We start from the raw sequence: 24,330 nt of genomic DNA on the forward strand, positions 1-24,330 counted from the left end.
GTTGCTACAACTTTAAAAGCACAAGTATAATGACTGAGCCGGGGGCAACCTGCAAATGGCCCATGCAAAGTTTCCAACAAATATCGCATCAGCTCTCGCGCATCCCAACCTACCTTCCTTGGGACTCTAACCATGCACATGTGGGGAAACGGGGCTGTCCGCCACAAACGCTTAAGCCAAAGGCAACCCCAAAATACACGAAGGCTTTCGAAAGGCCCACGATTATTTGTCTACACTGTGTAGTTTCGGGTCGATCCTGGCAGCTCTGAATTCGAATCGCAGAAGGGGAGCCCCACTCAGCGGGCTAGAGCGACGGGGCAATTTGCACGCTGGGACGAGAACGCGGGAGAAGAAGTGCTGGTCTGGCCGGGAGGGAGGAAGGAGGAGGAGGAGGCGCCAACCTTACTCCGGTTTGGAGAAAGGCGTCTCTCCTCCGCTCCCCCCTCCCTCCCTCCCTCCCTCCAGCATAGGCTAAAGGAGTCGCAGGTGAGAGGTGATCTGGCTGGGCGGGAGAGGAACGTCCGCCTGCGGTTTGGGGGCTCTGTGTTTCCTGGCTCCCTCCTCTCGCAATCGTCGAGCTGCGGGAGGCGGCATGTCCCAGGGATGTGTAGCCACACGCAGCCCCTGGCAGCCGGCCTGAGCGCGCACGGCGGCGGCGGCGGCGGCAGCAGCAGCAACAGCAACAGCGGCGGCGGCGGCGGCTGCCGCAGCAGCAGCAGCAGCAGGAGCAACAACCAGAGGAGCGGGGAGGCTCTCAGGCAGCTTCGCCGCGCCTCCCGAATCCTCCGTGCCCGGGCAGGGCAGGGCATGGCAGCCCCCCTTCGCCGATCCCCGCGCTAGTCCCGAAGCAAGGAGGGAGGCCAGCAGGCACGCCCCCGGCCCGGGGGTGGCGGCGGGGGGGAGGAAAGCAAGGAGCCGCCGCGATCGCCGAGGTGAGGAAAAGGGGCAGTTGTTTGTCTGCTTTTGGGGCGGGGTGGGGGCACCCGAGAGGGGAGGGATGCGCGCAGGGAAGGGCGGGGGAGCCAGGGTGGCCTGGAAGGGATCCGGGGAAATTGGGGGAAAAAGAAAGGTAGGTCTGAAATGGGAGGGAGGATCCCACGGCGGGCGAGGGAAAGGGAGAGGGAGGCGGGGGGGGAGGGGAGGCGCTGCCAGGGCGAGCTGGCACAGCAGGGTCTGCCCTGCAAATGGAAGCAGGCGCGGTGGGGATGTTTGGATGGCGGCTGGCGGCGAGAGTCCTCAGCATGTGCGCTGCGGCGGCTGGGCGAGAGCGCTCCTCCCTCCGCACCTGGAAGGAGCGGAGGTGACTGTGGGTTTGGGAAGGGTCTGCCGCCCTACCTTGGGGTGGGGCTCTCGGGGAGAGGCTGTCAGAGAGGCTCGCCTGCCAGGCGGCGGCGGCAGGAGCACGTGGGGGCTGCCGGGAGGGGTACTCCGCGGAGGCGCCCTTTTCTGGGCCGGCGGGAATCCGGAGGCGAGCCGGGCGGAGAAGGGACCAGGCGATGCGGAGCCGCCGGAAGAGCGCGGAGCTAGAGGATGTGGCCGGCATAGGCAGAAGGCCTTTTGGTTGGGGGGAGGGGGGGCGCACGGAGCTCTCCGCCGCCTCTGAATGCGGTTGTGTATTCATCTCTCTTGAGGTAAAAGAGCTTGAGGCAGAAGAGCGGGTATATTACAACCCGCCCTCCGAGAAACGGCAGTGTTGAAGAGAAGGACCATCTAAGCTACCAAACCGACGCGAGGTCAACTCTGCTTATGCTGTCGGGACGGGGGACCGGGTCCTTGTCAAGTTGCCTTTTTGTCCAGCTTAAGTTGGAAGCTGCCCAGAGTTGCCTTTATAGGCATGGGCGGCAACACACATTTCATAAATGAAAGTTGTAATACGGTTAGACAAATCCACATTGCTTTTTAGCGGTAGGCTTTAAACATCAGAAGTATTTGCATATGCATACAGTGTAGAGAGAAGGATCACCAATTCTACCCAACAGGGCTTTTTCCACAGTAGGTTTGTTACTTGGCCAATCTTGCCTTTGTAAAATTTGAATAATACTTGTTCCTTTCCTGGGGCATGGAATTAGAATCTCAGATCTAAGAGCCATGTTCTAAAGCAGCAGAAATTGCTTCCATATTTTAGGATAACATACAGACTTCTGCTTTTTGTAATGCACTTTCTCAGTGCTAATTTCTCCAGTATATCCTCTCTAGGTTGTCAGTACATCAACTCTAAAGGATCAGTTGAAAATATTGGAAGCAGAGAAATCAGCATCTTATCTAGTTTCTTGATGAATTCTTGAGTCAGTAACTCGGCTGTATGTAGTGGTGAGCGACCCCACCATATGATTTCAAATGGTATTGCATAACCTATAACCCAGAAATGTAGAGAGTATCTTTTTTTTCACCCTCCTAGGGCACTCCAATCCAGCTAATTCAGGGAAGCCACCTAGTTCAACCTTGGCAACTTTAAGACTTGTGGACTTCAACTCCCAAAGTTCCTCAGCCAGCAAAGCTCCGAGAGTTGAAGTCCACAAGTCTTAAAGTTGCCAAGGTTGGAGACCCCCTGAACTACTTATAAATGAAAAGATTCCTTTGGAATCTTATTTGCTGCCTGTGAAAGGAATAGTTTCTTCCCCAAATCATTAAATGGAGAGATTGAAGTGGCAATATTGAGAACATGATTTAAGTGAGACTGAGAAAACTTTACCATTTTATTACTTGGAAAAGATGCTACCAGATTCCTTATGATTTTGGGTGACCATGGACTAACACAGGTGTCCTACAATGAAAATTGTGAAGAACATTCAAAGCAGTTCAGGTTACTGAGCTTCTAATAAATTTATGGGGGAAAACAATTAGAAAAAGTAATTGATTTATGATTGCTGGTGACTTAGGTCATATCTCTGCTTTGAAGACTTTATTGGGAGTGGAGGGGAGAAATGACCTTTTCAATGACATGTGGCATTCAGCTGGGTCCTAATAGCTCAAGAGGAATTGGTTACCAACTGTTCATCCTTAATCCATAAATTATTTTATAAGATTCACAGGAATCATTTTGTCCTTCCCTGATATGCAGCAGCTGTTCAGCAGCACAAAACACTACACCACGACATAATACTTCAGGATAAGAAATGAAAGCCAATCTGCTAGCCAATTGGAACAATAGGATTTTAGGGAAATGGTAGAGTTCGGTTACCCACAGCAGAACGTGACCAGAATTCTATGTAGGCTCATAAAAATAACATCCCTTAATAATCAAACATGCATGGAATCTTTATTGTAAACTCACCCAGAATATCTTTTCAACAAGAATACATCCAGCTTCATGAGATCAACAATTCTGAAATGGGCGCAATATGCTTGTAATTATATTCTTGTCTTTTCATATTGCCTTAAGCTCTATCACCACTACAAAGCAACAAAAGTTTTTACTTACAATAACAATGTTACAGTGACTTTTGGGATTGTAGTTTGGGGGAAGTGCTGAGAGACTGTGGGTGGGGGACTTTGTTTTCCACCCAAAACAAAGGAGCAGCTGGTGCTTCCTCTGTTCTGTACACAAAAATTGACTGGACTTGCTGGTGCATTTAGTTAATAGCAGCAGTGGTTCAGCATCTTTAATTCAATTGTGAGGTGGTTATTTTAAGAGTCACAGGTCGGCACATCCTACTCTCTCCACTTTTCTTCGTTGCCTTAGCATCTGTTTCACACCTTTAGTGAATAAGGCTATAGCTGCAGCCAGGGTGAATGACACGGCTGCAGGATCCCAGCTCCCCCACTTCTTAGTGCCCTTACAACTTGTATATTCTTAAATCTCTTTCATAAAACAAGGACTAAAATTGGTTCACTAAATCTCCACCAGACTTAAAACTTTTTTGCACTTGGTTCCCCCAATGTGAAAAATGAAGCCCAAAATTCTACTTCTGCAACTCTAATTATAGTAATATATCCTTGCTATTCTATCAGCAATTCTTAGCCGCCAGGATCCTCCCCCCTCCTTTTTTTAAAAAAATGCAGCCTCTGGCTGCAAAGATTTGTCTGGCAAAATTCCCTGCCAAAAGAGGGAATAAACGTTAAACCAATACGTCTGTATGTTGGTGTGTGCCCGCACATATACATTATGTATGTGTAAGTGCACGTGTGTGTGTACATATGCAATCTATGAGGTTACCTTAGAATTTGAAGAAAGGTTAAAATGTTACGGCAGGTTATGTTTTGTTCCAAGATTGAAGAGAAGAGGTTGTGACGCTTCTTTCAGTGATATGGTCCATGCTATATATTTGAGATGATGATGGGGGAGAAGAAGAAGAAGAGGGCAGCCATGATGCAAAAAAGGTGTATCTGTCATAAATAGGATGAGCTGTGATTGTGGTGGGAAAGGAGTGGAGGAAGTTGTCCATAGTTATCTTTGCTTCTTTTTTAAAAAAAACTGGGCTAGGGTCTTTTGGGAGTTATTTGTATAGATTTGGAGTCTTTCTGGATGCAGTATATCATGCCTTTTCACCGGTTGTGATCAGTGAGGATTCACACAGGTGTCAAAGAGTAGCTCAGGTCACCTGCATTGCTGGATCTACAAGTTTCCGTCATTTTCTGGAGTGAATAATGCTATAGAATAGCTGCAAATATGTTGTATTTGGAAGAAAGGGAAAAGCTGGCATTTAGTAGGAACACACATGCTTTCTGGAGGGAAGATCTTGGGTTTAATTCCTGCCACTCCAGATAGTGTATCGAAAAACTTATGTTTTAATACTCTGAAGGTTTGCAAGTTGGAGCAGGCTAGCGTTGCTCATATTAACCAATATCCCCTAACATGATGGATTTGCAGTTTTTCACAAAGAAAGGGATGCACATATAAGTAAATCTAAGCTTTTTAAAATTTATTTTAAAAACCATTCCTTCAGAAATGTAGACAGCAGTCGAAAATAACATTAGGCTGTTCTGCCAGAGTCATGAAGCAGTAGGAATATCCATGACTAAATAGCAACATGGTTACATTCATCGTTCAATTTTAAACTCTACTTCCATTAAGTGTTCTTATGCTGCCCGGATATGGAGACATTGTGAGAATTGCTCTGAAAACAGTGGGAATTATTTCTGAGCAGGGAGCAGAGGATTGCATTTTTAATTAACTAAGTAACCCCCAAATCTTTTGGGGGCTTCAACTTTCCTTCAGCTCTAAATGGGGTTATCTGTTCAGTACCGTTGGCATTTTACTTTGGAATACACATATAATGATCGATGTCTTCAGAAGAATCTGATCTATGCCCTTGATTTTAAAGAAGGGCTTAGTTTTTCATAGATATGGGGTTGTTAATCCCTTCCCAAGAAAACGGGGAGAAGAGCTTTCTCCCCATTTCCTTGGGAATAGAAGGAGGGAAATGTGTCCTATTGCTTACGGAGCACAACATGCAAGCTGATTCTTAAAAGGCTTCTCATTTTAACATGTTTAACTTTGCCTCCATCCAAGGGTTTGGGATATAAGATAGCTTGATAGTGATTCAAGAGAGGCCAGCAGAGCAGGATTCTGATCTTGTCTTTGTTTCTCCTAGGTGACTATCTCGGTGGGGCCACACTGATCATGCCCAGGAGTTTCTGTCTTCAGCTCATGTCCTTGCTTTGGATCCTTGCGGCCCATCACCACTTTATCCAAGGTGAGGATTAACTAAACATTCATTTGAACTCTCTAAAGTGCCGCCAAGGAGAAGAGAACATTTTATTTTGTCACAAGACATATTACCTTCCTTTTGTATCATTCTCTCTTGAGTGGTGAGTCTCATTTGAAGAAGGTTGTTCTTCAGGTGCCAGATAAGCACCTTGGCAAAATTAGTGTCCAGGATTAGGCTGAGGTTGGGATTCCTTCCCAAGACAGAGAAGGCAGTCAAAGAAGAGTTTGGATCATGAGGCGAAAGAGTTTTGTGGACAAGGCGATGGCAAAGAAAGCATTATGTCTGTGGAACTATTCAGATTTGTTTCCCAAATGGTGGTATAATACAAAACTATATGGGCCATGAAGGTAGCAGGGTAAGAGAGTCTTGCACTAGTGGTGTTTGGGTGTGCGCAGACCCCAGTAGGAGTTAAGTGTATAATCCACCATAAAAAGATTATAAATATAAAGTAATCCATCATAAAAACCATTGAAAGATTTTAGAGTGGTAGATGGGCTTCATGCGAAAATTGCCTTGTTCCTCACAATAAGCCATAGTAATATTAATAACAGATTGATACGACATTTTTCTAATGGTAAGAAATGTCCACTGCAGAAAAATCGCATTGACATTGGAAAAGAAACAGTTATTCCTGGGAAATGGTGGCACAGGATTACCTTGGATTTTCCTAGGTCCCCCATAGGACAAGGGTCTCCAACTTTGGCAACTTTAAGACTTGTGGACTTCAACTCCAAAGCTGGCTGAGGAACTCTGGGAGTTGAAGTCCACAAGTCTTAAAAGTTGCCCAGGTTGGAGAGCCCCTGTCATAGGAGATGTTTTCCCTTTGAACAAATCCAATACAGCCTTAACACGGAGCACGAAAATGTCCACCACCACCCCAAAAAATTCTCCACCTGAATCTTTTCACGCAAAGGGAGAAAGGGATGTTTTAAAATGGAAACACTTACTTTGGCCTTTCACTGTGATGTATCTCTGCTTGCATCTGGAATGAGTTTGGATTGGAAAACATGTTTCCAGTTGAATTGGCTGACATTCAGGATGTCTGTTCTGTATGCTGTGCTGGCTGTCCTGCATGTGAACTGCTTGCCTCACTGCATTTTAAGTTTTAATGTAGGCAGCGACACCTACTGGACACTCTGTGGATGGCCTTATAATATTCCCTGAGGACCAGAAATAATAAAGAACGGAAAAGGCCACTAATAGAGGCTACATTATTATTAATTTAGTAAATATTCAGGCTGGTCATCTCATATACATGATTCTGGGTGGCTCATGCTTCAAATAAAAGTTATAAAGCCAATGGAGTTAAAAGCAACTAAAATAACATAAAATGCTTGAATTTTGCTATAAGACCAGGAAAAGAGAACTCTGATTATTTGTTAGATATTAAATATATATAATTTTAAAAAACCCTATGAAACCCTACTTGAGCTGTGACAATCTCATCTGAAAGTTGTGTTGTTATTGTTTATCTTGTTCCCTGAAATATTTTCATAACTTATTCTTGTTACACTCTGGTCTGTAAAGGAAGTTGCTATTTGTAGGTATACTATCTTCATCCTGGAGAAAACCTCAGCTTTGGGCAGATGTTTTGATGTAGGAAATGACTATCAGAGGAAGGATTAATTAACCCTTTTCCTCCATCGCAGTCAACTACCCCCCGGAACAGAATTAGATTTCCATTTTTAAGGTATACTATCGTTATCAGTCATCATACGTGATTTAGTTTTCTCTGTATTATCTTAACTGTCTCCCGATGGAAACCTTAGTATATCCTAGAAGTACCTAACAATAAATGATTGCCCCTCCTCAATGAAAGAGAAGCCAGCTTTGTACACCAGAAACTAGAATGGAGACAAGGATGGAAAGAAGTAATGGTAGGAAATTGAAAGAGAATGGCTCAGTTACAGCCTTGGAGATACTTAGATAATTAAAAAGAAATCCACACCCTGGAACACTTCTAATTCTTATCTCAAGTGATGGGGCAGAGAACTGGAAGTATTAGTGGCATTGAAAGTGAAGGAATCCATTCCAGTTTCTAGACTATTCCTCAGTTTTAGTTGTTGTGGTTCTAGCCATTCTTGCTTGATAGCGCTTCTTTTCTTTCTCTGTGTTACACTTCTCCGTGATGGCTGATGGGAATCCAGAAGAGACTAGGTTTTGAATCCTGGTGCATATTTTACATTGAGCCATAATGTGGCTTTCGTGTTTGGTTTGGGAATCCAACGGATTGAAGCTACTCTGCAAATCATGGTTAAACAGTGTGGAAACTCAGATAAGGTCTCACCATCACTTTCTTTTCAATAAATATTGTAATCACTCTTGTAACATTGAAACTCCAAGACAGGTATCACCCCAACCACCACCAGCTGCTATTGTACACATTAGATCCCCATTGGGGTTCCTAGCTGTCTGTGGGTGACTATTCTTAAATTGCTACAGTCATTCTGATTTTAACCAAAAATTGGTTGAACAAAATTATAGCAGAATAACAGAATTGGAAGGGACATTGGAGGTCCTCTAGTCCAACTCCATCTCAAGCAGGAAATCCTATACCATTTCAGACAAATGGTCATCCAATTTCTTCTTAAAATCCTCCAGTATTGGAGCACCCAAACTTTTGGAAGCAAATTGTTCCATTGATTAATTGCTCTAACTGTCAGGAAATTTCTCCTTGGTTCTAGGTTGATTGTCTCTTTGTTTCTTGTCCTGCTCTCAGGTGCTTTGGAGAATAGGTTGACCCTGTGAAAAAGGTGTGTTGTCTCTGAAATGTGCCCTCCCAGGTTTCAGGTGTGTCATCCAACATGACTCTGGAATAGGGGTGGGGAGTAGCTGTTGTTATCTGATAGTCTCTTAAGACCTTGTCCTGTACATAATTGGATGGAAGACCTTCTCTGTGAGATTAGTTATAGAGAACAGCTGAGATTGCTGCTTACCTACCTTCCTCTCTATAGTGTACCAACATTATTTCCAAAAGTCATAGATTATGTGGCCAAGTTAGTTCCCCAGAATTATGATTCTGGGAAACTTCATTGGACCTGGAGTCTTAGGTAGTTCAGGCATCATGGGAACCATGACAACCAAGGGCCTGGTCCAACTTATTCAGGGCCTGATTCACATGGAGGCTCACACATTGGATTTGTTTTTTTTCTTTCAAGGCAGTGAAATTGTGATTTGGGAGTTGGGGATGATAACATCAGTCCCTGGCCCTAGAGTTGTTCACAGTGACCTCTCCATGAAGGGAGCTAGGGCCTCTTGATCAGTCCACCTTAAGCACAACTGATGGACTCAATGCAATTTCAGAAGGAGTTGCCTGTTTCCCTCCAAAGCTCTGGCACATAATTCTGCAGTTTGGAATGAGCAGTTTGGAATGAGCACATGGCAGGGACCTTATGTTAGATTATGCTCAGGAAGATTCTGTGGTGACAGGTCTTGTAGAGCTGTGGTTTTAGAGTTGTGCAAGAGGAAGTGGCACAAGAGATGCCTTGTGTGCTTTGGTGAAGGATGAAGAGCAAAGCCGACTGAATTCAGAGAAACCCCATCATGGACAACCTCTGGAGGGCTTAACTTGGAGATGGCAGAACTATGTTGCCCCACTTGGATCTTTTGGCAACATTGACTATAGTATCTTTCTAGATCAGCTTTGGGGAATGGGAGGTATTGATTTGCAGTGTTTGTTCTCCTTCCTATGCAGCTGGTTACAGTCAGTATTGGTGATGGGGGAACAGAGGCTTAGTTCTAGGTTTCTGAAATGTGAAACTTGATCAAGTCTTTCACTGATCTTTTTTGACATCTGCATGAAAATGAGGTCATTTGAAAGCATGAGGTAAGGCATTATTGGTGTTAATAATACCCAGTTATATATTTCCATCCTGGCCCAGAAAGGTGATGCTGTTGGAGTTGTGTCTCCAGTCCTTGGAGACTGTGAATGTCCGGATGAGGGAAAACGTTCAGATCTATTCTCTATGACCCAGAATGCAGGACATAGAATAAGGAACAAAAGGTACAGAAAAGCAGATTCCGCCAAACGATAAGAAAATATACTGCAAGAACAATTCCACAGTGGAATCAATTATCAAAGCAGTAGTGGGCTCCCCCTCATTAGTTGGGCAGGCTGAATAATTTTTATTTGGATACCTAAATGTCCTTCCATGTATATGATTCTGCAGACCTGAACTTTTAGGGAAAATGTTTAGACTGAAATGATAAATGCACAAGACCTACATAATAAAAGAATAGGTGAAGATGGACGGATACAGTGGAAGATAGAGAAAGATACACAGAATTTGAAAAAAGTATATGCCTGAAGTGAAAAGGAATTTTCTGTATCTTGGTTCCAGTTTGGTATTTCTTGGGAGAATAGGATTTTGACAAAGTTTCTGTCTTTAAGTGCTTTTCCATTTCTGTCAGAAAGAGAAAACCATATGCAAAAGAATAAATGTACAGTTATTCCAATGAAGTGAGTGGAGAACCTCAAATAAACTGGTACTAATTTCATGGATTGTAATGTTTTAGTTTACTTATATTTTATTCCTTTTATTTTATTATTAACTTTTATGCCACCCATCTTGCTGAGGCGACATTCGGTAACATAGAAGTTTAATACCCATGAAGAATCTTGGACTGGGATCCCAGGCTTTTTCTGATTTGACCAGTCTGTGTTAAGAAGGATCCGTACTATTATGTCAGTCTTATACTTTCAGCCTAATGTTGATGTAGTTAACAACTGCATTCTTGGCTGTGATGTATATAAAGTTCTGTGCTCTGTTTTAAGTTGCAGGCGATGACTGCAGTGACCACTGTAATTTGGCCCACGGCAGCTGTGAAAAGGATGGCAAATGCAGGTAAACAATTTTTTGATGCAAGTACAGTATAGCCTTTGTGTGGCCTTCCATTTTGTCTGCCATTGCTTTCTTTTCAATATGATATAGTGTAACAATGCATATGACAGTCACAAGAAAACTTGTCTTTCTGTGATTCTGTCACAGAAGCCAAAGAGGCTATGAAACCCAAAGAAACACTTTGTTTCAGTACGTAACATAGTTTTCAGTAACATAGAAGCTGAGGGAAGGATTTAGCTTAATTACTTATAGCAAGATATTCTCATAAGAGAAGGAGGGCCTGTGGAGCTGACATCAGCTGTGGGTTCTTGAAAAAAAGAACTCTGGACATAAGAATTAATTATTTAAATTAATTAATTATTTAAATTTATTTAAATTTGTAATTATTTAAACTTATTTAAATTTGTATTCTATATTATTTTGTACTGTTTTAAAAGTTTTGCTTTTATGTGTTATGACATGCACTGCCAAGGGTCACTTGTTGAGATGGGCAGCTATAGAAATCAAACAAACAAACAACTTGATGGAGGTGTAATGATTAGCAACTAAAACTAAATTTAGCAGTGGCTATTGAAGATTTATTGGCTGGATGATCCCGAGATAGACCACCAGACAATTTGATATATTAACTAGTGGGATGTTGCTTTGAATGGCGTTTGAACTCTCTTCAAATGGAACTGGAATATTCTGAAGAAGTAGGTTGAAGGCAAAGAGGAAGAGGCACTGGGAAACCATTTCATTTTTGACTGAAAACAGATTGTTTCCCTGAGGCAGAAGTTAGATGGAAGCTGCGCTCTACTAACTAAAGCCAAAGGGAAAATATCCGTATCAGAGACAGAATTCCAGTTCAGTATCTTTAACTTTTTATTGACCTCAAAGTAGATAGTAAGGTGTTAGGAATAGCCATTGTGTGTACATATCAGACATACATTATGGATTACACACAGAAGTGGAAAAGATTTAGGCTGCAATATTTAGTATGGTGGGGGGATCCTTTGACTACACATCTTACAGTATCTCTGCTCATCCAGACCTTGCATTCTTTTGCAGATGTGATCCCGGTTGGGAGGGAAAATATTGTGAATACTGTGTGAGAATGCCTGGCTGTGGCCATGGGACATGCCACCAGCCCTGGCAATGCATTTGCCAAACTGGCTGGGCTGGCAAGTTCTGTGACAAAGGTAGGTTGCTCCAATTGAAGCAGGATGGAAAAACCTTAAATAAAATCTGGGCAATGGAGACAACATAGTATTAGAAGTGGATACGCTTGCCTAATGCTGCTTTACACTGAAATATATATTTGTGGTTTTCCTGGGTTCCTTGTGGGATGTTCTCAAGACCTAGTTGGGGATTCTAGAAATTAATTTGAAGGGTTTTGTGTGCAAAGCATGCTAGAATATGGAGTTACTTCTTCCAAATTGCCAGACTTCACATGAAATCTGGGAATAAATTTCTTTCCTGAAGCTTGACCCCACACTTGGTAGTCAAACTACAAAAAATTCAAGGACATGGCACAGCAAGATATGTAGTTTTTACTGTAGATGTTGGCGCGCATACAAAAGAAGTTCATATCTGCAGAGAACAGAATTTAACTCCATACACGTAGTCCTCCACTTACAACAGTTCATTTAGTGTCCATTCAAAGTTAGAGTGTCACTGAAAAAAAGCGACTTATGGCCATTTTTCACATTTATGACTGTTGCAGCATCTCCATGGTCATGTGATTTACATTTGAATGCTTGACAACTGGTTCATTTTTATGATGGTTGTTGTGTCCTGGGGTCAAGTGATCATTATTTGCGACCTTCTGACAAGCAAACTCAATGGGGAAGCCAGATTCATTTCACAGCCGTGTTATTAATTTAACAACTGCAGTGATTCACTTAATAACAAATGTGGCAAGAAAAGTTGTAAAATGGGGCAAAACTCATTTAACAAATTTCTTAGTTGGCAACATAAATCCTGGGCTCAATTGTGGTTGTAAGTTGTCCATGTAGTTAAGCCCTAGGCGTTTTCTCCTGCATTTTAAACTTCAGGTTAGGGTTTTTAGGTCATTTAGTTCCCAGCTTTGAAAATTGACATCTGTATTTTGTCTGACCTTAGTTCCTTATCTCATTGTTAGCTTTAAAATGACAGTAGCAGTTCAGCCTAATCTCAGTAATCATATAGCCTTGTTAGCAGTGTCTCCTTGTCTTTGGAGGGGTGTCTTTTAAGAAGACAACAGTTGCTAGAGTTCTTGGTCCTCTTCCTTTCAGACTGGACTTATCTATAAAAGCCTCAGTAGGACTAGGTGCCTCCTTGTCAGGCAGGGTAAAGACAGTGATAAGGTACTTCTGAAAAATAAACACCCTTTTTAATTTTAGCACTTTCAGTATGAGTGGGGCCATTCAACAAAAGTGGCCTTTATTGAATATTGCTGCCACTTCATTCCATCCCTTGCAAGGTTTCCCCTTCAACACACTGTTGGGTCAGCAATCTTCACCCTTTGAACATTTCACCCTGTTTGGAGGAACGTTCTTACATTCTGAGAATGTGTAAAGCATGGATAAAGCATGCATCTAAATTCAGTTATATTAACATGTTAGGTTGGTTCGTTGTATGAGTGAGTTTCAGTGGTTTTTTGGGAGAAAAATTAAAAAGTAGCTTCTTGGTATGATGAAGAAGGAAGTGACAAATCCAGATGATAAATTACTTTAGGAAAATGTTATTCCTTTTGATCTAACTATTCCGTTCTATACTTTCTTCCTCCTGGAATGTCATATTGTTTATTTCAGACACTAAGTATGCTATGCTTATTTATTTCAGATGTTCATGTCTGTGAGCATCAGTCACCATGCAAAAATGGAGCTGAGTGTGTGTATGATCGTGACGGAGAATATTCCTGTCTATGCCTTGAAGGATTCCATGGAAAGGACTGTGAGCTAAAGACAGGGCCGTGTGAGAAAGCAGGGTGAGCAATCCTGGTTAAAAAAAGACAATGATAGCAGAAGGATAATCTAAGACCAGAGCTCCTCTGCTTTGGTCACAATGAATTTTACATCTTAAAGAAAATGCCACGTAAATGAAAACAAGTGTAAAGATTGGGCAAAGATTGACCTAAGCTTTTATTTTTACAAAGAGGAAATTGAAACTTCCAACTTTGTCAGGGACCTTATGGGGTTGTCGTAATCGAATAAAAAAAGCATGATGGGTCTTAATTTTTCCCTGATTTTGTCCTTTCAGATTTCCATGCAAAAATGGTGCATTGTGCCACGATAACAATGGCTTTGCTTCCAATTACACCTGCAAGTGCCTGGCTGGATTCACTGGTGCACATTGTGAGATTGATGTCGACGACTGCCTCATGCGTCCCTGTGCCAATGGCGCCACCTGCCTTGATGGCATTAATCGCTTCTCCTGTCAGTGCCAGGTTGGCTTTGAAGGACGTTTCTGCACCATCAACATTGACGATTGCGCCAGCCAACCATGCAGGAATGGGGCTAAGTGTTATGATCGGATCAACAATTTTGATTGCTTGTGTCCCGAGAGCTTTGCTGGGAAAACATGTGAGCTCCTAGCTCCAGAGGCAACCTGGATCACTGAGTCTCAGCCTGATGCCAAGGACCACAACAGGGCTCCGGGAAGCACAACCAGCAGTTATTCTTGGATGACCCAGTCTGAGCCATCCAAGGTTATGGTTACTGGAAAGCGGATCACTAACTACAGCGAGAAATCAAATGATGGCGGGCTGTTAATCTCTGTGAAAGAGGTGGTAACTCAGCAAGACTCAGGACTGAGTCAGTCACAGCTCATTTTAGTGCTTGTATTTGGGGGAATCACTATTGTGTTGGTCTTAGTGACTGTGTTGCTGCTGCTGAAGAATTGGCAGAGAGGGCGCCAGAGAAGCCAGAGCCCCTCCCAAACTGCAAGGAAGCTTCAGGACCAAGAATGTCAAGTGGGAATGTTAAGTACAATCTTGATAGAACCCAGGAAAACAACGGAGCTGTAAGGAGCCAGAATTAGAGCCTGGTTGATCTAGAAATGCCCACTGGCGACTCATGAGAATCCTTCCAGTTGTGCCTGGGGTCAGTTCTGGCTGCTTATCTCCAAAGCGTTGAGGGCTCTGATGGAACTGAAGGCTGTGAATTGGCATGAAGGAAAGTATCCCCAAGGCAGTAAATCCTGCTTTGTGAAAAGAATTCTTGAATGTGTGCAGTAAATCCATTGGCATGTTGACTTCAACTCATCAAGGCAGCCAAGGGAACACTGGGCTAGGATAACCCTCCTTTTGAAAACAGCAAGTGGGTCAAGAAGGTTGTTCTACATTGAATAATGGCATCAAAGGTGTCAGGACAGTTTGTAGGAGCTGAAACTTCGTTAGGTCTTCAAGCATCTGACAACTCTTAATTAGAGTCTTTGCAGATTTCATATGGCCTATTTACTTCTGAGAGTTAGAAACTGCTGTGGATATGCCCTGACTCTAGAATTCTGGTCCAAACAATGTTGCATTTTTCTACCATTTTCTACCATTTCTGCCATTATGTGTTTCCAATGACATTATCTTTCCAAGGGTCTCATAATGCCATGAGACAATTTGCTGACCATTTTTATTACTTTTCCCTTCTTTTCTCATTTTCCTTTTTGTTTGTTTGTTTGTTTAGCTGCAAATGAAAAACAGATTCTGTATTATACTAAATCATCTCAGGAGGTTTGTTAATACTTTAATTATATATCATGTTGGTTCATCAACCCAGCAACACATTTCCTCAGCTATGGTGTCAAACAGGAGCAGAAACAAAACAATGTCCATTCTTTGTCTTGGATATCTGGTTTGACCCTTCACACTTGCCAGAAAGAAGATGGAATTGGAAGTAGAGCTCTGCTTTAGTTCCAATTGCAAGGAGCAAGTTCTTGAGAGAAAGAACTTAGGAGTGACATCAGAACAATTATATTGTTGGAGGATTCCACACAGTGTGCAAGAATGTGGGAGAGAGGAGAAGAGGCACATGCTATAAATTTGGAGAGAAGAGTGCCTCAAGATCTATGTTGGATTCAATCAAAAAAGAGGTGGTAGAACTGCTGAAATTTTGAAACAAAAGTTTTAAGGTTCCAGATACAAAGCCCACTTTTCAGCATGGTTGTCTTTGTGCTGAGTTTTGCCTGTTTTCAGCAACAGGTATTCCTCTCCCATCTGCTGTTCCTTTTCTAAGGGAACATTGGAAGTTGTCTTACAGCAAGTCAGTTCACTGGTACTTTTAGCTCAGAAGCTGCTGTATTGATTGCCATACTTCCCCAGGAATTTAGGCAGGAGTGTGTCCAATCCTTACCTGGAAATGGCAGGATTTAAAAAGTATACGATCACCTTAGTGAAGGTAATGATGCAGTTAATCAGAAAATATTGCATTAATGCTCTTTGGATTGAGTGATAAAATCTGTTCCATTCAGTAGTACGTTCTATATTCCATCAAGATAAATGCAGAGCATGTAGAATGTTCATGTTGGCCTTGACAGCTCAGCTCCCCTCATCTCACACCAGAAATATGTCAACACTTTAGGATCATGGCTAAGTTCCTAGGTTGTGTACATGGAAATACCTAAGTTAAGCAGAAAAAAAAACCTTGAAGGAAAGATTATTTTTGTAATACACAATTGATAAATGCGTAACTTTATAAAATAAATATAGTAATTAAAATACCAACAACCAGTGCCTTCCTGCCCTCTCTACAGACGATCAGATTGCATCATCACAGCTCTCACATTTAACAAAATATCTTTTCTTTTGCTGAGGAGTGCCTGGAAAAGTTGCAGTAATAATGTTTCCACAAGTATTATATTCCTTAGTATAACTTTCCAACTTTTTATGGATAGTAATTTTGACATATGCAGTGATCCATTTAGCTAATAATCAGTGGCATATGGAACAAGCTGCAGACAGACGACATGTAGTGCCATCACACAAATGCTGCTATTAGGTACTTGCATTCTGCAGGCAAATGACATGTAGTGGCATTGCACAAATACTATTAGGTACCTGCATTCTAATGTTTGACATAAATACATAAATGACATTAGGGTGATGTCTCCCATGATGTGTTGGGTCAACATAATTGAACAAATGCTGTAATTTATGTACTTAGGACAGACACTGGCACACAAATACATGAAGGCATTGCATGATGCTCTTACTGCACGCCATTTTGATATGGCTTACTGGTAAAATCAATATACATGCCCACATGTTTACCAATTAAAATGGATGAATATATTGGCAGATAAGGTTGTTGTCAGAAACATATATAAAAAGGGCAAAAGATATCAATCTAGCGGGGAATGGGGATGATATTCTGAAATAAGATTTAAAAAATACAAATGATGTAATATTTTTATTAGGATCAACCAACATTCACAAAACAACAGCTTTTGGCTTCTTGATTTATTCCATGCACTTTACTACAATATATTCATTTTTTTCATATCTGCATTTTGTATTGCATTTCTGAATCTAGCTACCAGGACTTATAAACCACAATTTACATTGTATAGCTTTGAGCCTCCAAGAAAGCAGCAATTACGTTGCTTGGCGAAATGTATGGATCAAGCCCTTGAATGATCCAGAAGTATATTGGATTAGATGGTACAAAAATCAGGAAAATGTGCTGCAGTTGTCACAAAAAAACAACAACAATGCAGTCCTAGGCTGCATTAACAGCAGGATAGAATCAAAATCATGTGAAGGGTTAGTATCACATAAAGTGTTCACGCCGTGGTAAGACCACATTTGGAAACTATCTAGTTTTGGTCACCATGTTATAAAAAAGATGTTGAGACTCTAGAAAAAGTACAGAGAAGAGCAACAAAGATGATTAGGGAACTGAAGCTAAAACATACGAGAAACAGTTGCAGGAATTGAGTATTCTATTTCATTTTTATTTGATTTTATTTATTGGTTTAATAAAAAAAAAGGACAAAGAGAAACATAATAGCAGTGTTCCAAAGTCTAAGGGGTTGGCACAAAGGGAATCAACCTATTTTCCAACTATTTCCAGAAGGCAGGACAAGAAGCAATGGAAACTAATCAAGGAGAGAAGCTACCTAGAACTTCCTGACAAATTTCCTGGCAGAACAATTAATCAGTGGAACAACTTGCCTCCAGAAGTTGTGGGTGCTCTGACACTGGAGGTTTTTAAGGAGAGATTGGAAAACCATGTGCCTGAAATGGTATAGAGTTTTCTGCTTGACAGCAGGAGGTTGGACTAGAACAGGGGTTCTCCAACCTTGGCAACTTTAAGCCTGGTGAACTTCAACTCTACCAGGCTTAAAGTTGCCAAGGTTGGAGACCTTGGACTAGAAGACCTCCAAGTCCCTTCCAACTCTGTTGCTATTCTGCTATTCTTCTAAATGAAGGGGGAAATTGAAGTAAGTTATAAATCATGCCAGAAGTTATTCCATGTAAAAAAAGTTTTTATTCCAAGTCTCTAGACAGAATCACAAACTGAAGTAATTGGTGGCAGAATCAGGTGCAAAAGGCTAGTCAGAATAGTATAAATGTGCCTTTGAGAAACAAAATCTAGGAAAAAACATGCAATTTTCTTTTATATTTTTATACAACAGATTAAGCTTTTATATGCATATTTTCTTAAAAAAATATTGTATGGTACTGTTTCATGAGGAAGTGGGACAAAAATGGGTGGCTTCCAAGTTTATCTTGTATAAAAATCATGTTTGAATAAAGAATAGTGAGTACAAAGCTGTTTCCCACTTCAGGCAAATCCAATACAACTATTCTGAACTCAAAAAGTTTGCATATATTTTTAGAAAGAACTTTGTTTGGTTATAATTTAAAAGAAAAGGATGCAATTTAAAATAAATGATTTTCAAATAATCTGGAGCCTAGCCTTAAAATATTACAAGTAAGTAATCCAAAATCCTTTACATCTGGTAGCTTATTTTTTTCCTAAATTTAAGCCTTTTGAGTAACTAAGCGTAAACAAAGTAACTAACTAAAAAGTTAGTTTTTAGAAATGCAATTCTCTGGATTTTGCAATCCAATCTGTCCCTAGAACACATAGTACTACAAAAGCCAGTAAAATCTGTGTATTTGTGAAGCTAATATACAAAACCATATTACTTTAAAACTGTGTAAGTACAGATATATACATTTGGCAAAACGTGTCCCCAAATGCATATAAATCTTAGTGAATATTCTCAATCAAGTTCAATACATTCCACAGAGTGAGAAACTAAAAAATATATATAAACTTGATTTATTTTCAGAAAAAAAAAAACTGGGAGAAACCAAAATGGATAGATTTATTATCTCTATTAATTGGAACAGGAGTTTCAGTTTCTTTCCATTTCTACTGTATCTTCACCTGGACTATAGACTCCATCATAATATGGTATGAGAGCATTGGAGTTGAATAGAGATATTTCTATCATATAGAGGATTGCCCTGTGTCTGTACTTGAAAACTTAAGTTTCATGGAGAAGATTCAATCTAATAAATTGTGTCATGCCTAGAAAAACTGAAGCAAGCCTTTTTGGTGGGATTTTGACACATTATTTATTTATTGTATTGTGATGGTACAATTAGCCAGTAGACTACAATGTTAATACATAGTAGTAATTTAGCTATTGAAGAGTACTAGTCCATTTAGTTTGCGCCATGCGCTTATCCAGTGTGCACCATAGGAGACAAACTAGCTCTGCACCAGAAAGATGACTGGCATTTTGCGGCATCATCTGGGGCCTTCCCTCACTACTGATGTCTTCTCACAGTCAGGCATCACATCTGAGTAGGTCCAGCACAAGCAGGAGTCTGACCGTGTGCACAAAATTCTGCCATGTTTCCCAGCAAAGTGGTACCTATTTATCTACTTGCATGTATAGCATGCTTTCAAATTTTTAGAGGGGCAAAAGCTGAGGCAAATGACAGGTGCTCACTCTGCCACAATGAATTTCGTTGCAGAGAGCAAGGCAATTTGTTCTTAAAAAGGGGAAAAAATATTTCTTTCTGAATCAAAGTTTGTAAAGCGAAACTATTCAAAGAAAGAGCTCCTAAAAATTCTTAGAGAAGATATAAAAGGAATAACGTGAAATAGGGATAGGGACAGGGCAAGTTTAATTGTAATTTTGCATTATATATTTATATACTACTAAAATTTTAAATGTGTTTAGCTGTTTGTCTGTTTACAAACTCATATGAACCCAAATAGTGCATTGTATCACAACAATTTTTGAATCAGTACCTGAAAATCTTTAACTTAAAAATGCATAAAAAACCTCAGGACCCATCATTATGGAATTTAAATTTCCATGCTATTCGGACCAGTTTTATTCACAAAATTGGGGCTGTTGCAGGATCCCTGTCATGTGATCATGAAGAGGGACTGGGAGCAAGCAATGATGGGCAATTATCCTATTTACTGGTCTTGGCTGCTGTTTGCTTCCTCCAAAATGATGGCACACCTCAACCCAAGAAAAATGCCTCTTTTCATATCCCTGAATTTTTTAACATAGGCACGGCATTTATCACCTCTTAGCTCCCCTCAGTCTGCTGTAGAATATATTATTTGTTTTGAAGTCATTAGATGGATGTTCAAGATTGATAAAGAGATTTCATTCTGGTGCATAGAAAGAAGAATTTCAAGGCCTTTCTTCACTGCTGTATTGGATATTATTTATCCACCCTACAGCTGGCAGGAAAATATGTCAGTATAACATTTGCTGTCCTCATTATCAATCCTTATTCTGGTACTACTGCCTCTGCTTCAAGTCATGATTGCCTGATTTAACCTACAAGTAATGGTAGAACCATATAGATTTTATAGTCCCTGTTCTTGAAGGGTGTCAGAAAAAGCAAATTATTGCTCAAAGGTGAATGCAGGTAGACAATTTAGATCTCTCTCTCATGAACAAGGGGCAACATGAAAGCAACATCCTCTTGACTTGAAAGAAAAAAAGTTGGGCTGAAGGTTAGATGCAAGCATACTAAGCTTAGTAGGCCTGTAGACGGGGAAATTTCAGTGTGGGGCCCTCTGAGCTTGGTTGCTTTCTTGCAGATGTTTACCCAATGAAACATCTGAAACAACCACACTCAGAAAGCACCAAAGACTCCAGTTCAACCCTGAGATATAAATTTTATTGACACTTGGAAGTGTGCACTGGATGATGGAAAGACATCATTATCCTTTAAGTTACAAACAGCTTCATTATGATAGCTTTAAAAAGATGTCTACATCTGGTGGGTGTCGTAAAATTTAATAAACATCCAGTAACTGGGCGGAACATGTCAGATCACGAACTCCCAGGGTTTCTGGGACAACAATTTCATGAGACCAAATGAGGACAGACCTTTTCTCCTACTAAGCGCAAGCCAGGTATTATATATTTGCCATAAAAAAAACCCCTTAATATTCCTAAAATGAGCAGGAGACGTTTTGGTTGCTCCTCCTCTTCTGGCTTTAACTACAGCAAGCGATCGTTTGGAATCTCCCTTTTTGTAACGCTACGACGCAGGGCAGAATCACTTACACAACATGCCTCTCCTCCTTTAAGGTTTTTATACGCGCTATAGATGCCTATAAAAGCAGGGGATTGATCATTGCCGGACTGATAACTGAAGGGCAATCATAGAGTCTCCTCGTCGAATAACGGACACCTACCCTCCAACCACCCGCCCATCCTTCCAGCGCCGTTTTCCCTCCTGCTGCCTTTCAACCACGCCCCTTCCCGCCACGTGATTTTAATTCTGTCACCGCCATTTTATAAGGACGAAGCCGCTGTGTAACTTCAACGGCACATCCGGCGTTTGCGCTCGGTGCGCAGGCGCACGCATCTCGGCGAGGGGGAAATGCTCCGCAGACGCTTAAACAGGAGCGAGGAGGAGGTGCGAGCGAGGCCTGTATGGACCCCTGAAGTCGTTCAGGCCATCAGCCTTGCCTGGTCCTGAGAGCACCCCCACCCCCCCGGCCATGAGAGCTCAACGGTCCCGGCTCGGCTCCATCGACTCCTATCGCGGGTGTGGTCCACGCTCCCGCTCGCCCTCCCCGCGGGGTCACCGCAGCTACCACCACCACCATCGCTCCCCGCCTAGCCGTCGCTCTTCCCATCGTTCGTATCGCTCGCCTTCCCCGCGCCATTTCAGCAGGGTACGCTCGGTTGGAACTTCCTCCTTTCATCTACCTGCCGTCTCCGGTCCCATATCTGTGCTTTTAGCTTTTGGCGAAGGCGGGGGGAGCCTGCTTCCCTCCCCAGCCCCCGTTCCGTCCTTTTCGGAAAGTCGTCCGCCTTCCTCTTCCCCCATTTTGTGCAAGGGCCGAACCGTCTATTGACATCCCCCAAGCTACATAATTATATTTGCAAATCTTTTTCCGCCCGACCGTATCGGAGAACCCGTTTGTTTTTTTAGTGGAAGGTTCTGACTTGACGGCAATGGGAAAGGAAGAGAAAAGTTGCAAAGTAAATTATTAATATGACATCTACTCTAGGCATGCTTTGCCACCTCGAAATACTGATTAAATTAAGTAGGAGTTACTTCTGAGTAAGCATTAATATATGGAAAGTTCCTTTTTACATAGAGGGATCACTTTTTTTTTGCTTTCAGTTATACACAGATGTTGGAAAGGTTCAATACTTTGTTGAACTTGTGAATAAGGTTGCATCTTTTGCAGCAGATTAGTAAGCAGTCGAATGAGCTGGATGTGTAATAAGATTGAAATGTGAAGCATAATATGATTATTTGAGTAATATACTGAAAAAAAAAAATCAAACCTTTTTTTAAAAACAGCACACCGTGTTGTCATAGTCAATTCCATGATCATGTACAGGTAGTCTTTGACTTGCCACCACAGTTGAGCCCAAAACGTCTGTTAAGTGGAACATTTAAGTTGAGTTTTGCTCCATTTTATGACCTTTCTTGCCACAGTTGTTAAGTGAATCACTGCAGTTAATAAGATAGTAACCCGGTTGTTAAGTGAATCTGGCTTCCCCATTGACTTTGCTTGTCAAAAATTTGCAAAAGATGTTGACGTGATCTTGGGATACAGCAATAAATATAAACCAGTTGCAAAGTACCTGAATTTTGATCACATGATCATGGGGATGATAAAAAAGTAACTGAAAAAGGATCATAAGTCACTTTTTTCAGTGGTTGTAACTGAACAGTCACTGAATGAACTGTTCTAAGTTAAAGACTACCTATATTCCTCTGAAATGATAGCCCTGTTTTTGTTTACGTATTTGGCATTATGCACTTCGTTGGATTTATTTTGTAGAAATGATTTACATAAATTAATATTTGAAGCTTCAGAACCAAGTGTCAACTCAAAAATATTTCTCTGGTCGTTTAGAATTGTCAGAGAAAGGGAGTGGGGAAAGTAATTCATGCCTTAAATATTTTCATAGATAATTGCTAGGCATCCAAAGCTTCTGTTGCACAAGATCATGATTGATGACTTTTGGCTATGGATGTATCCCATTGGAGAATATACATCCTGGTGGTGGGGGAAGACCAGGGCCAAGGGTGAGATGAATGAGTCTCCGAATCGGTTGCACCCAAGTAACGCTGGCATGTTCACTCCTAATAAATGGTTTTTTTAAACTCTGAGAGATGTGGCTAGAGACTCCTGGTTTGAATGGGGGTGGATTGTCAGAACCCTGACACCAGGGCTATACTTTTTTAGTGATTGATCTATATTATTTTGGTTTTCTGTTTCTTTAGTAGAACTTCATGTATCCCCATGAAGAACTGTACATTTTCTGTGTCATTTTTTCCATCTTGGAAGCCAAAGATATTGTGAAAAAGGACAATTATTCAATCTCATTGTTTTGTCAATAATGTTCTTAGTATGTGAAAGGAACAAAGTTATATATTTTCTCTGTCACATGATAAAAGATGTAATTTCTGTATTATACAACAACATACCAATTTGTGAGTATAAATTTTCTAAAAAAAATACATTAGGACTTTTTTGGACTTAACCTTTTCGACTTAGTCTTGGAGTGATATAATCCAGAAAATAGATCCAATTCAAAAATTAAGTTGGATCAAATTAATGTTTAAGACACAGTGTTCCCTAAACAGGAAAGATTGGAGATGGACCTTAAAACTCAGTGGAACCCTCCTTCTCAAAGATGTATTTATCCTTGCATGTTACGTTTGTGTCAATTTTATGAAACAATGCATTTCTGGTATTCAAAGACTGTTACCACTCCTGGAACGCTTCAAATCAATGGAGAAAACCTAAAGAAGGTGGACATTTTTCGGTATCTGGGATCCCATCTCTAGGGCAATGGCGACATCAATGGTGAGGTGCGAGCAAGGGTGAATGTAGCCTGGATGCATTGGCGAGAACTCAACCCGTCTTAAATCTAAGATACACAAGACTACCATCCACCCTATTGCACTGTATGGCACTGAATGCTTGGCAGTAACAACAGGGACTGAAAGCTTTCTCCATGCCATGGAAATGTGAATCCTCCGTTGGATATCAGGCATCTCCCTTCTTGACCACATCACAAATGACACCATTTGACAACATTTTGGTGTGGCACCAATTATAGCCTCTGCTGGTATAGACATGTCCAGAGAGCAGCACCTTACACCATGGCCAAGACTGCCAACTAGAAATGGCCGGTGACCTCGTGGGCGTCCAAAACAGATGGCAAGATACCACCAACTAAGATACGCAAGCTGCGGGCCTGCACCCTAGAGACGCAGCTGACCATGCAAAGTGGCATTCAGTGATCTGAAAAGTGGACCCTGCACCTTTGGGAATACACTAGGAAGAAGAAGGAGAAGGAGGCATTTCTATACGTATAAATTTTTCTGTGAAAATAAATTGTGCAAAAAATGTGAA

General features: G+C 41.4%; 2 protein-coding genes across 12 annotated transcripts in view; both read left to right on the forward strand.

Annotated features, from left to right (window-relative positions):
• Window positions 1-392: 392 nt before the first annotated feature.
• Window positions 393-16,166, forward strand: DLK2 (delta like non-canonical Notch ligand 2). Of its 5 annotated transcripts, none has more exons than XM_087935770.1 (6): window positions 393-932; window positions 5,535-5,636; window positions 10,426-10,495; window positions 11,543-11,673; window positions 13,298-13,442; window positions 13,715-16,166. In XM_087935770.1, the coding sequence occupies exons 2-6, from the start codon at window positions 5,564-5,566 to the stop codon at window positions 14,478-14,480; spliced, it is 1,185 nt and encodes a 394-aa protein (XP_087791896.1). In that variant the 5' UTR covers window positions 393-932; window positions 5,535-5,563; the 3' UTR covers window positions 14,481-16,166. The 5 variants fall into 5 exon arrangements, with proteins under 5 accessions (XP_087791896.1, XP_026551323.2, XP_087791916.1 ...); XM_026695538.2 differs by having other exon boundaries at window positions 656-932; window positions 10,432-10,495; XM_087935790.1 differs by lacking the exon at window positions 393-932 and adding an exon at window positions 1,163-1,300.
• A 5,092-nt stretch (window positions 16,167-21,258) lies between these two features.
• LOC113433147 (zinc finger protein 318-like) overlaps window positions 21,259-24,330 on the forward strand; it is a 44,705-nt gene continuing 41,633 nt past the window's right edge. For all 7 annotated transcript variants that reach the window (XR_015744049.1, XR_015744048.1, XR_015744047.1 and 4 more), the window contains exon 1: window positions 21,259-21,621. Coding sequence is in view for 2 of the 7 variants with exons in the window: in XM_087935877.1 (XP_087792003.1) it covers window positions 21,445-21,621 (177 nt within the window). In the remaining 5 variants the exon portion in view is untranslated. The remainder of the gene's footprint in view (window positions 21,622-24,330) is intronic.

The sequence above is a fragment of the Pseudonaja textilis genome, chromosome 1 (assembly GCF_049901715.1).
Source record: "Pseudonaja textilis isolate UNSWEBS1 chromosome 1, rPseTex1.2, whole genome shotgun sequence".
Classification (NCBI taxonomy): Eukaryota; Metazoa; Chordata; class Lepidosauria; order Squamata; family Elapidae; genus Pseudonaja; species Pseudonaja textilis.

Bases quoted from the DNA above. Each gene is read 5' to 3' on its own strand.
- DLK2 (XM_087935770.1), top strand. From the start codon at position 5,564: ATGCCCAGGAGTTTCTGTCTTCAGCTCATGTCCTTGCTTTGGATCCTT. The intron at 10,496-11,542 runs GTAAACAATTTT...ATTCTTTTGCAG, and splicing joins GAAAAGGATGGCAAATGCAG to ATGTGATCCCGGTTGGGAGG. The intron at 13,443-13,714 runs GTGAGCAATCCT...TTGTCCTTTCAG, and splicing joins GGGCCGTGTGAGAAAGCAGG to ATTTCCATGCAAAAATGGTG.